General features: G+C 39.7%; 1 protein-coding gene across 4 annotated transcripts in view; it reads left to right on the top strand.

Annotated features, from left to right (window-relative positions):
* Nucleotides 1-13,774, top strand: part of LOC126365643 (SWI/SNF complex subunit SMARCC2) — an 81,064-nt gene extending 67,290 nt beyond the window's left edge. For all 4 annotated transcript variants that reach the window (XM_050008165.1, XM_050008166.1, XM_050008164.1 and 1 more), the window contains 3 exons: nucleotides 9,682-9,839; nucleotides 9,945-10,040; nucleotides 11,713-13,774. In XM_050008165.1, coding sequence (XP_049864122.1) covers nucleotides 9,682-9,839; nucleotides 9,945-10,040; nucleotides 11,713-12,552 — 1,094 coding nt within the window. In that variant the 3' untranslated portion in view covers nucleotides 12,553-13,774. The remainder of the gene's footprint in view (nucleotides 1-9,681; nucleotides 9,840-9,944; nucleotides 10,041-11,712) is intronic.
* Nucleotides 13,775-14,504: the final 730 nt, after the last annotated feature.

The raw sequence follows: 14,504 nt of genomic DNA, 5'->3' as shown, positions 1-14,504 counted from the left end.
TGTTTTGGCCAGCATCTGATTCTTACTTTATTGTGTATGTATTTGGACTTTGTGGTATAGGTATTCTCAGTTGAGTCTCTCTCTCTCTCTCTCTCTCTCTCTCTCTCTCTCTCTCTCTGTGTGTGTGTGTGTGTGTGTGTGTGTGTGTGTGTGTGTTTGTTTGTTTGTTTGTTTGTAAGTAAGAGTTGGTCTTTGCTGTAATAATGAAGGTTAGGCCTTTCACTGGAACAGATATGTCTCTAGCAGAGTGAGATCTGTACAGCAAGTATAAACTTGAATCTTTGCTGGGGTTGTGATATGATTGAGTATGATTATGGCTGTGGTTGAAACAGAGTGGGAGTTGCATGGAGGCCAAACTGGGTTTGTTGGAAAGGTGGCATTATTTGTTGGGGGCAGTATTAAGAGTTGTTGTTGCTTGATAGGGGGGAGGATCTGTATTAGCACAAAATTGTTGTAGACACTGAAAGAAATTTTATGTGGGAGGTACATGAACCAGTAGAGTGTAGTATAGCTACAATACTATGTAACAGCTGTATCGATGATTTAGTAAGAACATGGACGCTTCACCAGATATGAACATTGGAAACTAGAAATATTACACTACTTTGTACTGATGTATTTGCATCTGCATCTGCATGGCTACTCAAAAATTCACATTTAAGTGCCTTGCAGTGGGTATCATCAAATCATTTTCACACTATTTATCCATCATTTCACCCTCATACAAACTGCAGGGAAAACAAAATTTGGATCTCTCCATGTGAGATCTGATTCTATTATTTTATTATGATGATTATTTTTCCCTATGTAGATGAACATCAACAAAATATTTTTGCATTTGGAGATGAGAGTTGGTGATTGAAATTACATGAAAAGATCTCACTGAAATGAAAAAGCCTTTGTTTTAATGCTTGTCACACCATCTCACCTGTCACATCCAAGACTCTCTCGCGTATCTTATGAAAATACAAAATGAGTTGCCCATCTTCGAACTTTTTCGATATACTTTGTCAATCCTGTCTGGTAAGGCTTCCCACTGCACAGCAAGACTGTAGCAGAGGATGGAGAAGTGTAGTGTAAGCATCTTCCCAGTGTTCTGCCAATAAAACACAGTCTTTGGTTTGCCTTCCCAACAACATTTTATGTGTGATCATTCCATTTCAAGTTGTTCGTAATTGTAATCCTTTTCTCAGACATTAAACCTAGTATTGTATTAGAAATAGTAAGGAACTTCAAGTCATCAAGTAACATTGATGTTTATGACATGTCTTGCAACTTGCTGAAGAAAATCGTTGACTCGGTTGTTTATCCATTGACTTAGTGTGTAAATGAATGCATATCAGAGGGATACTTTCCAGAGAAGCTGAGCGTATCTAGGGTGTTCCAATGTATAAAAAGGATGCAGGTTTCTGATCTGTATCAGTAGTTCCAGTCCTGGCCAAAATAATAGAATACATCATTTACCATCAACTGTCTGCTCATTTTGAAAAACTTGAAATATTTCATGTACTAAAATATGGATAAAAATTATCAACAATTGATGCAACAGACTCTATGATTAAATATGTTCTTAAAAGTGTTTGTGGAGAAGGGCTTTGCTCAGGTCTCTTCCTCTGTGTAGGACATGACACACTTCTGCAGAAATGCCATTTCTATGGCATCATGGGTGGCAGCCTAAAACTATTAACATCTTATCTCCAAAATTGTTGGTAGTTTGAGTGTAGTGGCACAGAAAAGTCTACAGAGAAACAAACTGCGGTGGGAGTTCAGCGGGGATTTGTATCAGAACGATCTTTGTTTTTGGTCATGGTCAATGATCTACCATCCTATATAAGCTCCAGTATGCTGCTGTTTGTCGATGACACTACCATACTAAATTATAACCATAATCTGAATAAGAACAAAACACAAAAAATGGTATTTAGTCTAAAGGACAAAAGCCCTATTCATGAGCCTAGTTACATAAAGTTTGTGAAGGTATACTTAGATGTCAAATTGTCCCGTGAGCAACACATAAAATACATTAGTGTTAAATCGCCTAGAGTAATTTACTTACTGAGATGTCTTATGAAATGCATACCAGCAGCCTATGTTAAAACATCTTATTTTGCATGTTTCTAAAGTATTATGTCATATGGACTTACTCTCTGAAGAAATTTGAGCCATGTTCAAAACATATTACTTCTGTAGGAGAAAGCAATCATAATCATTAAATGTTCTCAACATAAAGCACATTGTAAGCACTTGTTCTCTAGATGTAAAATAATGACGGTATATCTGTATAGACAAAAGTGTTAATTTGTACAAAAAAGAATCTGCATGAAGTTAAAAGTAGAAATAATATTCATGGTCACAACACAAGAAAAAATAAGTCCATATGTATGTCTTACCATAGACTATAAAACAATGGAAAATCCATGATGGAATGTAACAGTACCAGAGAAGGAAAGTTGCTACTCACCATATAGCAGAGATGCTGAGTCGCAATAGGAACAATAAAAAGTTTCACACATTCAAAGCTTTCTGCCATCAAGGCCTTTGTCAGCAGTAGACACACATGCGCGCACACACACACTTACGCAAACACAACTTGCACACACGTCTGCTGTCTCAGAGAACTGAAACTACACTGCGAGCAGCAGCACCAGTGCATGATGGGAATGGCGACTGGTTGGGGATAAGGAGGAGGAGGCGAGGGCAGGGAGGGAGAGGGATAGTATGGTGGGAGTGGCAGACAGTGAAGTGTTGCAGTTTAGACGGAGGGCAGGAGAGAAGGTGCAGAGGGGGTAAGTAGCGGAAAGGAGAGAAATAAAAATAGAAAGAAATTAAAAGACTGAGTGTGGCGGTGAAATGACAGCTGTGTAGTACTGGAATGGGAAAAGGGAGGGGACTGAATGGTTGAGGACAGTGACTAACAAAGGTTGAGGCCAGGAGGGTTATGGGAATGTAGGATGTATTGCAGGGAAAGTTCCCACATGTGCAATTCAGAAAAGCTGGTGTTGGTGGGAAGGATCCGTATGGCACAGGCTGTGAAACAATCATTGAGATGAGGGGTATCATGTTTGGCAGCGTATTCAGCAACAGGGTGGTCCACTTGTTTTTTGGCCATAGTTCGTTGGTGGTCGTTCATGTGGACAGACAGCTTGTCGGTTGTCATGCCTACATAGAATGCAGCACAGTGGTTGCAGCTTAGCTTGTAAATCACATGACTGGTTTCACAGGTAGCCCTGCCTTTGATGGGATAGGTGATGTTAGAGACCGGACTGGAGCAGGTGGTGGTAGGAGGATGTATGGGACAGGTCTTACATCTAGGTCTATTACAGGGGTTTGAGCCATGAGGTAAGAGATTGGGTGCAGGGGTTGTGTAAGGATGAACGAGTATATTGTGTAGTTTTGGTGGATGGTGGAATACCACTCTAGGAGGGGTGGGAAGGATAGTGGGTAGGACATTTCTCATTTCAGGGCACGGTGAGAGGTAATTGAAACCCTGGTAGAAAATGTAATTCAGTTGCTCCAGTCCCAGATAGTACTGAGTTATGAGGGGAATGCTCCTCTGTGGCCGGACTGTGGGAATTTGGGAGGTGGTGGGAGACTGGAAAGATAAGGCACGGGAGATTTGTTTTTGTACATGGATGGGAGGATAATTACAGTCAGTGAAGGCTTTCAGTGACCCCCTCGGTATATTTAGAGAAGGACTGCTTGTCACTGCAGATGCGATGACCATGGGTGGCTAGGGTGTACGGAAGGGACTTCTTGGTATGGAATGGGTGGCAGCTGTCGAAGTGGAGGTATAGCTGGTGGTTAGTAGGTTTGATATGGGCAGAGGTACTGATGTAGCCATCTCTGAGGTGGAGGTCAACACCTAGGAAGGTGACTTGTTGGGTTGAGTAGGACCAGGTGGAGCAAATGGGGGAGAAGTTGTTTAAGTTCTGGAGGAATGTGAATAAGGTGCCCTCACCTTCAATCCATATAGCAAAGATGTCATCAGTGAATCTGAACCAGGTGAGGCGTTTAGGATTCTGGGTTTTTAGGGAAGATTCCCCTAGATGGGTGATGATTAGGTTAGCATAGGATGGTGCCATGTGGGTGCTCATAGCTGTACTGCGGATTTGTTTGTAGGTAACGCCTTCAAAGGAGAAGTAATTGTGGGTGAGGATATAGTTGGTCATGGAGACTAGGAAGGAGGTTGTTGGTTTGGAATCCATAGTGCGTCTCGAAAGGTAGTGTTTGATAACAGTAAGGCTGTGGGCATTAGGAATGTTAGTGTACAGGGAGGTAGCATCAATAGTGACAGAGGCTGTGTGGTAAAGGGAAAGGACCTGTGGAGAGTTGGTCGAGGAAGTGGTCAGTATCTTTTATGTAGGAGGATAGATTCCGGGTAATAGGTTGAAGGTGTTGGTCTACAAGAGCAGAGATTCTCTCAGTGGGGACACAGTAACCGGCCACAATGGGGCGTCCTGGGCGGGTTTATGGACTTTAGGAAGCATGTAGAAGGTGGGAGTGCGGGGAGTGGTAGGGGTAACTAGAGAGATGGACTCTGGGGAGAGGTTCTGGGATGGGCCTAAGGATTTGAGTATTGTGCCTATCATGGCTCAGCTTCTCTGCTATATGGTGAGTAGCAACTTTCCGTCTCTGGTATTGTTACCATAGACTATCAAAGACAGTCAGTAGCTATGAGCAAGTGGGTCAAACCATTTAATAAGTTTCCACAGATTAAATAAATGGCTTGCCAAGCCCATTCATGAATGTAGAGTATTTTTTACTGTCACACAGAACCTAAGGTAACCACTGACATCCCATACTAATGTAATGATAATGCTGTACAAAAAATTTGCTGTTTCTATAATGGCCTCATGACAATAAAATTATGTCATCTTACCTGACCATTTAGTTTAACTGAAGTCTCTTAGCTTTGTGTGATTTACTGTGTAACTGAAATTCAGTGGATTGCTTTTAGTACTCATGTGGATAACCTCACTCTTTCCATAATTTAGGGTACACTACCACTTGTCACACCATACGCATTTCTTACTTAAATGATTTTGCATTTGGTTTTGACCTTATGATGACTTTACTTGACTGTAAATGACAGCAGCATTTGTGAGCAGTCTAAGATGACTGCTGAGATTGTCTCCTAAATCATGTATTAGGAACAACAGAGTGCACATATGATTTCCTTGAGGAACATGACATATCACATCCATTTTAATTGGTGACAGTCTGGTAATTACTGTGAACTATGACATTTCTGATAGCTAACACTTGGTTCAAGAATCATGAAAGAAAGTTGTATACATGGAAGAACCCGGGAGATACTAGAAAGTTTCAGATAGATTATATAATGGTAAGACAGAGATTTAGGGACCGGGTTTTAAATTGTAAGACATTTCCAGGGGCAGATGTGGATTCTGACCACAATCTATTGGTTATGAACAGTGGATTAAAACTGAAGAAATTGCAAAAAGGTGAGATTTTAAGGAGATGGGACCTGGGTAAACTGAAAGAACCCGTGGTTGTACAGAGTTTCAGGGAGAGCATAAGGCAACAATTGACAGGAATGGGCGAAAGAAATACAGAAGAACAAGAATGGGTAGCTTTGAGGGGTGAAGTAGTGAAGGCAGCTGAGGATCAAGTGGGTAAAAAGACTAGGGCTAGTAGAAATCCATGGGTAACAGATGAGATACTGAATTTAATTGATGAAAGGAGAAAATACAAAAATAGAGTAAATGAAGCAGGCAAAAAGGAATACAAACGTCTCAAAAATGAGATCTACTGGAAGTGCATAATGGCTAAGCAGGAATGGCTAGAGGCTTATCTCACGAGGGGTAAGACAGATACTGCCTACAGGAAAATTAGAGAGACCTTTGGAGAAAAGAGAACCACTTGTAAGAGCCCAGGTTGAAACCCAGTTCTAAGCAAAGAAGGGAAAGCAGAAAGGTGGAAGGAGTATATAGAGGGTCTATACAAGGGCGATGTACTTGAGGACAATATTATGGAAATGGAAGAGGATGTAGATGAAGATGAAATGGGAGATATGATACTGCGTGAAGAGTTTGACAGAGCACTGAAAGACCTGAGTCGAAACAAGGCCTCGGGAGTGGACAACATTCCATTAGAACTACTGACAGCCTTGGGAGAGCCAGTCCTGACAGAATTCTACCATCTGGTGAGCAAGATGTATGAGACAGGCAAAATTCCCTCAGACTTCAAGAAGAATATAACAATTCCAATCCCAAAGAAGCAGGTGTCGACAGATGAGAAAACTACCGAACTATCAGTTTTAATAAGTCACAGCTGCAACATACTAACGTGAATTCTGGTTGAAACCAACCTGGGGGAAGATCAGTTTGGATTCCGTAGAAATGTTGGAACACATGAGGCAATACTGGCCCTACGACTTATCTTAGAAGAAAGATTAAGGAAAGGCAAACCTACATTTCTAGCATTTGTAGACTTAGAGAAAGGTTTTGACAATATTGACAGGAATACTTTTTCAAATTCTGAAGGTGGCAGGGGGTAAAATACAGGGAGCGAAAGGCTATTTACAATTTGTACAGAAACCAGATGGCAGTTATAAGAGTCGAAGGACATGAAAGGGAAGCAGTGGTTGGGAAGGGAGTGAGGCAGGGTTGTAGCCTCTCCCTGATGCTATTCAATGTGTATATTGAGCAAGCAGTTAAGGAAACAAAAGAAAAATTCAGAGTAGGTATTAAAATCCATGGAGAAGATATAAAAACTTTGAGGTTCGCTGATGACGTTGTAATTCTGTCAGAGACAGCAAAGGACTTGGAAGAGCAGTTGAACGGAATGGACAGTGTCTTGAAAGGAGGGTATAAGATGAACATCAACAAAAGCAAAACGAGGATAATGGAATGTAGTCGAATCAAGTTGGGTGAAGCTGAGGGAATTAGATTAGGAAATGAGACACTTAAAGTAGTAAAGGAGTTTTGCTATTTGGGGAGCAAAATAACTGATGATGGTCAAAGTAGAGAGGATATAAAATGTAGACTTACAATGGCAAGGAAAGCATTTCTGAAGAAGAGAAATTTGTTAACACTGAGTATAGATTTAAGTGTCAGGAAGTTGTTTCTGAAAGTATTTGTATAGGGTGTAGCCATGTATGGAAGTGAAACATAGACGATAAATAGTTTGGACAAGAAGAGAATAGAAGCTTTCTACATGTGGTGCTACAGAAGACTGCTGAAGATTAGATGGGTAGATTACATAATTAATGAAGAGGTATTGAATATAATTGGGGAGAAGAGAAGTTTGTGGCACAACTTGACTAGAAGAAGGGATCGGTGGGTAGGACATGTTTTGAGGCATCAAGGGATAACCAATTTAGTACTGGAGGGCAGCGTGGAGGGTAAAAATCGTTTCGGGAGACAAAGAGATGAATACACCAAGCAGATTCAGAAGGATGTAGGCGGCAGTAGGTACTGGGAGATGAAGAAGCTTACACAGGATAGAGTAGCATGGAGAGCTGTATCAAACCAGTCTCAGGACTGAAGACCACAACAACAAAAACATGACATTTCTGACAAGAAATCATGACTCCAGTCGCGCAACTGACATGATACTCCATAGGCACCCAGTTTAGTTAGAAGCTGCTTGTGAAGAATGGTATCAGAAGCCTTCAGGACTCTGGAAATGTAGAAATGTGAAATCAGTTTAAGATACCCTGTTGTTAGCACTCATTACTTCATGAGAATAAAGAGATAGCTGTGTTTTCTGATTCCGTGATGACTATGTGTTAGTATATTATTTACCTCAAGGTAATTCATAATGTTTGAAACAGTATATAGTCCAAAATCCTACTGCAAATCCACATCAGTGGAAGGGGCTTTAGTTTAATGTATTTATATGGGTCTGTAATTTAGTGGTTTACTCCTATTTCCTTTCTCGAGCAGTGGTTTGACTGTTCCAACTTTCCAGCCTTCAGGTATGCGTCTTTCATTGAGTGAGCACTTATATATGATTGCTAAGTACAGAGCTATTATATCAGCATAGTCTGAAAGGAATCTAAATGGTGTATAATCTGGACAGGAAGACTTGCCTGTATTAAATGATTTTAGTTGCTGTGCTACACCAAAGATATGTACTTCTAAGTTACTCATGTGGACAGCAGATTTGGATTCGAATCCTGGAATATTTACTTCATCTTCAGAATATTTACTTCATCTTCTTTGGTGAAGGAATTTCAGAAAACGGTAGTTAATAACTTTGCTTTAGTGGTACTGTTATCGGTAACATTACCATTGCTGCCTCACATTGAAGGTATTGCTGTGTCCTGCTGCTGGTTACTTTATATACGGCCAGGATCTTTTTCGATTTTTTGCTAGATTTTGTAGCAGAATTTTGTTGTGGAAACTATTAAAAGCATTTCCACTGAAGTCCACATTAAATTTTGAGCTTTTGAAAAATTTTGTCAGTCCTTTAGATTTTGTATTCTTTTAAATTGGCATGCTTTTTCTGTTGTTTCTGCAGCCATTTTCTGACATGTTTTGTGTACTATAGGTAGGGGGGAGAGATCAGTTTCCTGGTTTAGAAGGAACGGGGAAACTGCCTTTTTGGAAAGTGTCAGGCGAATTTTTGCCTGCTTTTTTTAAACAAATAAGTAATAATGAATCAAAATAAAGATAGACTGCAAATGGAATTGTACAAACAGTGTCGAATAATCTCAAAATATAATTTAAGAATTTCAGCAAATAAAACTAAAGTTATGATATTCTTTGATCAAATATCATCTGAATAAAACTGGAGCAAGTGCAACATTTCCATTGTGTTGGGTGTGACATAAAGCTTAAAAGGAAGACAAATAGATCAGATTAGAGGAAATGTGACACTATTGCAATACCATAGCCAAGTGACAGAACAGAATACATGAACAAGGCCAGCCATAGCCAGTGCCTAATTCACAAACAGTTGTGTTGCCATAGTCACAGTAAGACTGACTCTCTTGTGGCATCCAAATGCTATCTGGCTGGAATAAGCATATCGAATTTACAGCCCGACGCTATATAGTATATTGCAGTCTAAGCTTTGATTCTGCTTGACCTAAAGTATCTTGTTATGGTAGAAAGCAATGCCACTGGCAGTGTTTGCAGCAGTATAACTTGTGGAGCTTGGGAGTCTGTATCATATATCGCCACTCCTTAGCAAAGGGGATAAGAATGCAAATTATATTTCATAAGCTGAGGGTAGTCCCTAAGTTATTACATGCATCATTGTGTTGGCTCCATTGCCGAAAGACGTAAGCAATTGCAAAATTTTGAATAGATAAAAGGTTCCAACATAACAGATAAAATTGGAAATTACTTTATAGTTAGAAAACTAGGTGTGCTATCAATGCAGAACCATGCTATATCCAAACATGTTCTGTGAGTTTCAGAAACAAAGATCCCAAAGAAAATCAGAAAAATGAAATTATACATAGTACAAATTGTTATGAATTATTTGGTGCTTTGATCTGTTTGCTGTTAGAGTGCAAACCTTGGAAAAATGGAGCTTATATTAAGTGCATTTAAAATGGTGTAGATGCTTCTGTCACCCTCTGACTGTTAAACTAGCAGTTGTAATGAAAAAAAGGAAAGTAAATAGAAACTAGTTGTTTCTTTATTATGCAACCCCTCTTAAAATTGTCTATTTAAAATTTGCTTAATAACAAATGTAATGTTACAGGTGGTGGAGCATTGGGCCCATTAGCTTATCAGCCAATTCCATTCAGCAAAGCTGGTAATCCAATTATGTCAACAGTAGCATTTTTAGCTTCTGTAGTTGATCCAAGGGTTGCAGCATCTGCAGCAAAGGCAGCAATGGAAGAATTTGCAAGTATCAAGGTGAGGGTTTTTTGTTGTGTTTCCCCCTTGCCACTCCAAAACATGATTGTTACTAAATAGTGTATTCCTGATACTTCATATGGAAACTGACATTCCTGATTCCAGGATGAGGTTCCTGCTGCTCTAATGGATGCTCATGTCAAGAATGTTGAAGCCTCATCCACTGAAGGCAAATTTGATCCCTCTGCAGGATTAGCACAGGTTTGTTAATACACCCTCAATGTTTTTTTAGTTACTTTGATTCTCATTGGGTATTGTGTTTTGTTGCCCTGCTGATCCAGAACAGTAGATCTGCTTTTTCACTACACACGCCAATGTACACCAGGACCACTGTCTACCCTGAGACTGAATGTTATATGGTTAGCATTGTTGGCACATTACACTGTAAGAAAAGTCTATACAGTAAGAAAGCATATAGGGGAAGCAGACACATATGGGAAGTCATTCTAGTGATGATTTAGGCCGCATATAGGGAAACTGACACAGCAACTATGACAAAGAGCAGATGATTGTGTCCTTGCACCTGGGAACAAGCATGTGATAAAGCTGGTTAGCTGTTTGTGTGCTACTGCTTTGAGCAGCTATGGAAAGTGGTTGAAGAATACTGAAACCAGAAGTAAGTGACAAGATTATCAAAATCTTTGCCTAATCACAGAATGTGAAGGTTGGAGGCTTGCCTGCACCATAAAACGGGACATGAAGCAATCTGTGGCAGCTCCGATGACGGAGTAAAAGTGTTTAGGAGTACATGCTCAGTGCATGTTGTTGAACTTGGGGCTCAGTAGAAGGCGACCACTGTGTTTTCCTATGTTTGCCTAACAACATTGTCAGTTATGATTGCACTGGATTGTAGAGATTGGACTCTGGAACTGTGAAAATATGTTGTGTGATCAGATGGATAACTTTCTCGTTATACTAGTTCTGTGGTCACGGATATTGGAAACATTCGCATAGTCATGTACACAGGCCAGTAGGGGCAATATTGTATTATTGGGACCTTACTTGGAGTTCCATCGGATCCGTTGTAGTAATCAAAGACACCAGGACAGCTATTAGAGTGTATGAACAGTATTGTGGATTGCCTGCATACTGTCATGCATTGTGTCTTTCCCTATATTGATGGCATTTTACAGCAGGCTGACTGTCCATTTCACAAGACCAGAACCATGCTATAGCTGTTTGAAGAGTATGATAGTGAACTCATGGTGATGTCTCGGTCACCAAATGCATCTGCAGAGGTACAAGTTTGGGATTGTATTGGGTGCCAAATCATTGTCCACTAGCCACCGACTCCGAATTTTCAGGAATTGTGTGGCGTGTGCGTAGCTACCTGGTGCCGCATACCTCTTGTAATTGTCTAAGAATTTGTTGAATCTCCACCACAGAGAATCGCTGCTGTATTACACTCCAGAGGTGGACCAATTTGTTATTAAGTAGATATTCATAATGTTTTGGTTCATCAGCATATGTTGCATGGCAGAAGGTTTTACATACCATTAATGTTCAGCCTTCATATTCCAGTTATTGATCCTCCTTGTGTAACTATATTTGTGCTTAATTTTTCCCTAATTGTTTTAGTATTATGCATCTTAAGTATGAGAAATACTCATAATGGATCACAGAAAACATAAGTTTGCTTATAACTATAAATATGAGAAACTTTTAATGTATGGAATTTCATGTGATGCAGAGATAAGCAAGAACTAGAAATTGAAAGTTAGCATTAGATTTTGCATGAATTTTGGGAGACGAGGACTTTTTGGTCGGTGTCATAACAAGCAGCACAAAAAATGAATCTGCATATCACGTTTCACTTTTTGCTCATGTTTAGTGCACTTACTCTGAAATGAAGCAAGTTTTATTTATTTTGCAGAGTGGAATTGCTGGTACTGTTCCGGAAAAAGAAGAAGAAGTTGTGGAGAAGGAAAAGAAAGATGATGATAAAGAAGCAGAGGAGAAACCGTGTGATGCTGAAGGAAAACAGAAGAAAGAGTCTGAAAAGCCAGAAGGTACTGAAACTGAAAAGAAATCAGACGAAAGGGATGGAAAGGAAAGTACTGAAGAGGAGAAGTCCAATGACAAAACTGATATCAAAGAAGAAGGAGAGCAGAAAGAAGGAAGTGAAGGTGAAACGAGGCCCACAGAAACAGAACACGATCGTTTAGTGAAGGACGCGCAGCTACAGGCTGCTGCAGCTGCAGCACTGGCAGCTGCCGCAGTCAAGGCTAAGCATTTGGCCGCTGTCGAGGAGCGCAAGATCAAATCGTTGGTAGCGCTGCTTGTGGAGACTCAGATGAAGAAGTTGGAAATCAAACTGCGCCATTTCGAGGAGCTCGAGACGACAATGGAAAGGGAAAGAGAAGGTTTAGAATATCAACGACAGCAGCTCATTACAGAACGGCAACAGTTCCACCTGGAACAATTGAAAGCTGCCGAATTCCGTGCTCGTCAACAGGCACACCAACGGCTTGCGGCTGAAAGTGGTGTTCCTAGTGGAGGATGGGGTGGACAGGTTCACTCTTCCCCTGCAGCGCCCCCTGCCACACCTGGAGGAAACCCCAGTGAGGGTGGTGTGACACCCAGTACAACACCAACACCACCTTCACCCCAGGCAACAGCTGGCCCTCCACACGCCAGTGCAACAGCTGTGCCCAATGTTCACCCCCAGGCCGTCGGCTCACCTTCTCCTGGGCCACAGCAGCAGGCTGTGTAGACAATCTATTTTATTGTTGGCAATTGAGAACTTAATTTGTGTCAATTTCTTCAGTTCTTATTGGATTATGAATACATCGTGTACTCTTTGAAATACTGTCATATGCATAGTGTAGAGATGCTTTATCATAAATCGTTATTCATTGTCTGTGGGTGTGTGTATTTGAAGTGTATTTGTAACTAACTGGTGAGGCAAAAAAGACAAAGAACAACAGGTGCAAGATCACTGGCCTTTGATGGTCCTTTTAAGCTTTATATTTAATCACATTTGGAACTAAAATGAGTGTGTGCTATCAAACATTATGATTATCGTCAAAGAACAGAATTATTAGAACAGAACTGAACAGTCGTAAAGGAAAATGGTAATTTGTTTTTCGATTCTATAATGTGAATCTTCAGTTGCTTTCTTCTGCACAGTTTGCGGTTTATTAAAGACTGATGGACGTTAACAGTTGTAAAGGAGAACGCTAGTATGAAAATCCTAATTTGTTTTTTAACTGTGTAATGTTCTGTTGCTTTCTTCTTCACAATTCGTGCTTTATTGAAGACTGATGGATGTAAATGTTCAGCAGTGCTATGTTTTACTGTGTCAATGTTTTGTTTTCTCACCAGTATTCTTAAAAATGTGTACTACCATTGAATGTCGTATGTTCTTTTCATTGTGTACCACATGATTTGTTTATAAGTATGTCAAATATGTAAACTCACAGTCACCAAGAGCCTATATATTTTCTTTATTTGCTAATTTATTTTAAAAACTGTGGAGGTGAACTAGATTTTGACTCTGTTAGACAAATGATGATGTAACTGAGGTGTTACTCTTCTCGTACCAACTGAATCTTTGTAACCTGTCTGTAGTAATCTCTGTAACTTTTTTATGACTTTTGTAGTGAAAATGTAATCTGTAAATTGTTTAGCACATATCTCCCTCTCCTTTTGTGTGTGTGTGTGTGTGTGTGTGTGTGTGTGTTTTATTGAGTATGCACATATATTTACCTATGTGCGTATCTGAGTGAAATGGTTAAAACACATGTAGAACATAGATCCATCTGAATTGAATGTAATGAATCTTGAGATCCAGCTGATGAGGATGAAGTTCAAGCTGCATAGTTAAAATACTCTGCATATGTAGAGACATTTCCATAGTATAAATGAGATTTTTCGTATTATTTGTATGTATAAAATGCGCAATGTCTTATGTAAATAAAATCAATTATGTATTACTGGAGAGCAGCCAGGCTGCTTAATCTTGTTGTATTTTATTTCTATTAATCATAGAGTTGAGACTTAAAAAGACATCTCTCAGGATTCCTAGTTGTGGTTGATTAATGGTGTGCTTCTATAAAATGGAAACTATTACTCAACTGAACACCTAGAAGCAAATCATTGAACAATGGTTATGGTAATGAAAGCTATCATCTTTATATTAATCAAAACAGCATCATTTTTATTGTCATTTTCCTTTGATATTAGCAGAAAAAGTGAACATTTACATTTACTGTTTTAGAAAGAAAAAGAATAACTACAGATAGACAGTGAATAGTTACAAAAACGTCATTATAACTCAATAATTAAACAGGCAGCTACACATTTTCAGAAATGACTGAAAGTAGAAAAACGAAAATTATGAACAATTTCAGTTAATTATGGAACCAAATGGCTATGAATTCAAAAATTATAGACTTATAACCTGCTACACTCCAAACCTCAAGTAAGTGAAATCACTATTATTTGGATGGGATCTTGTAATGGAAACTCCTAGTTGAAATAACACCAGTATTACGAAAAAGATTGATTGCTACTAACCATAGAGATGCCATGTTGAGTTGCAGACAGGTGCAACTAAAAGACTGTTACATATTCAGCTTTGAAAAAGGACAGCGATCTCCAGCTGGGTTGCAGCTGTGTCAGAGCAGTGACCTGGAGTAGGACGGGGGAAGGGAGGGGTAGGGG

This window comes from Schistocerca gregaria, chromosome 1 (genome assembly GCF_023897955.1).
Source record: "Schistocerca gregaria isolate iqSchGreg1 chromosome 1, iqSchGreg1.2, whole genome shotgun sequence".
Lineage (NCBI taxonomy): Eukaryota > Metazoa > Arthropoda > Insecta > Orthoptera > Acrididae > Schistocerca > Schistocerca gregaria.
The sequence above is the reverse complement of the archived record's forward strand: the minus strand, read 5'-3'. Positions and strand labels throughout refer to the sequence as shown.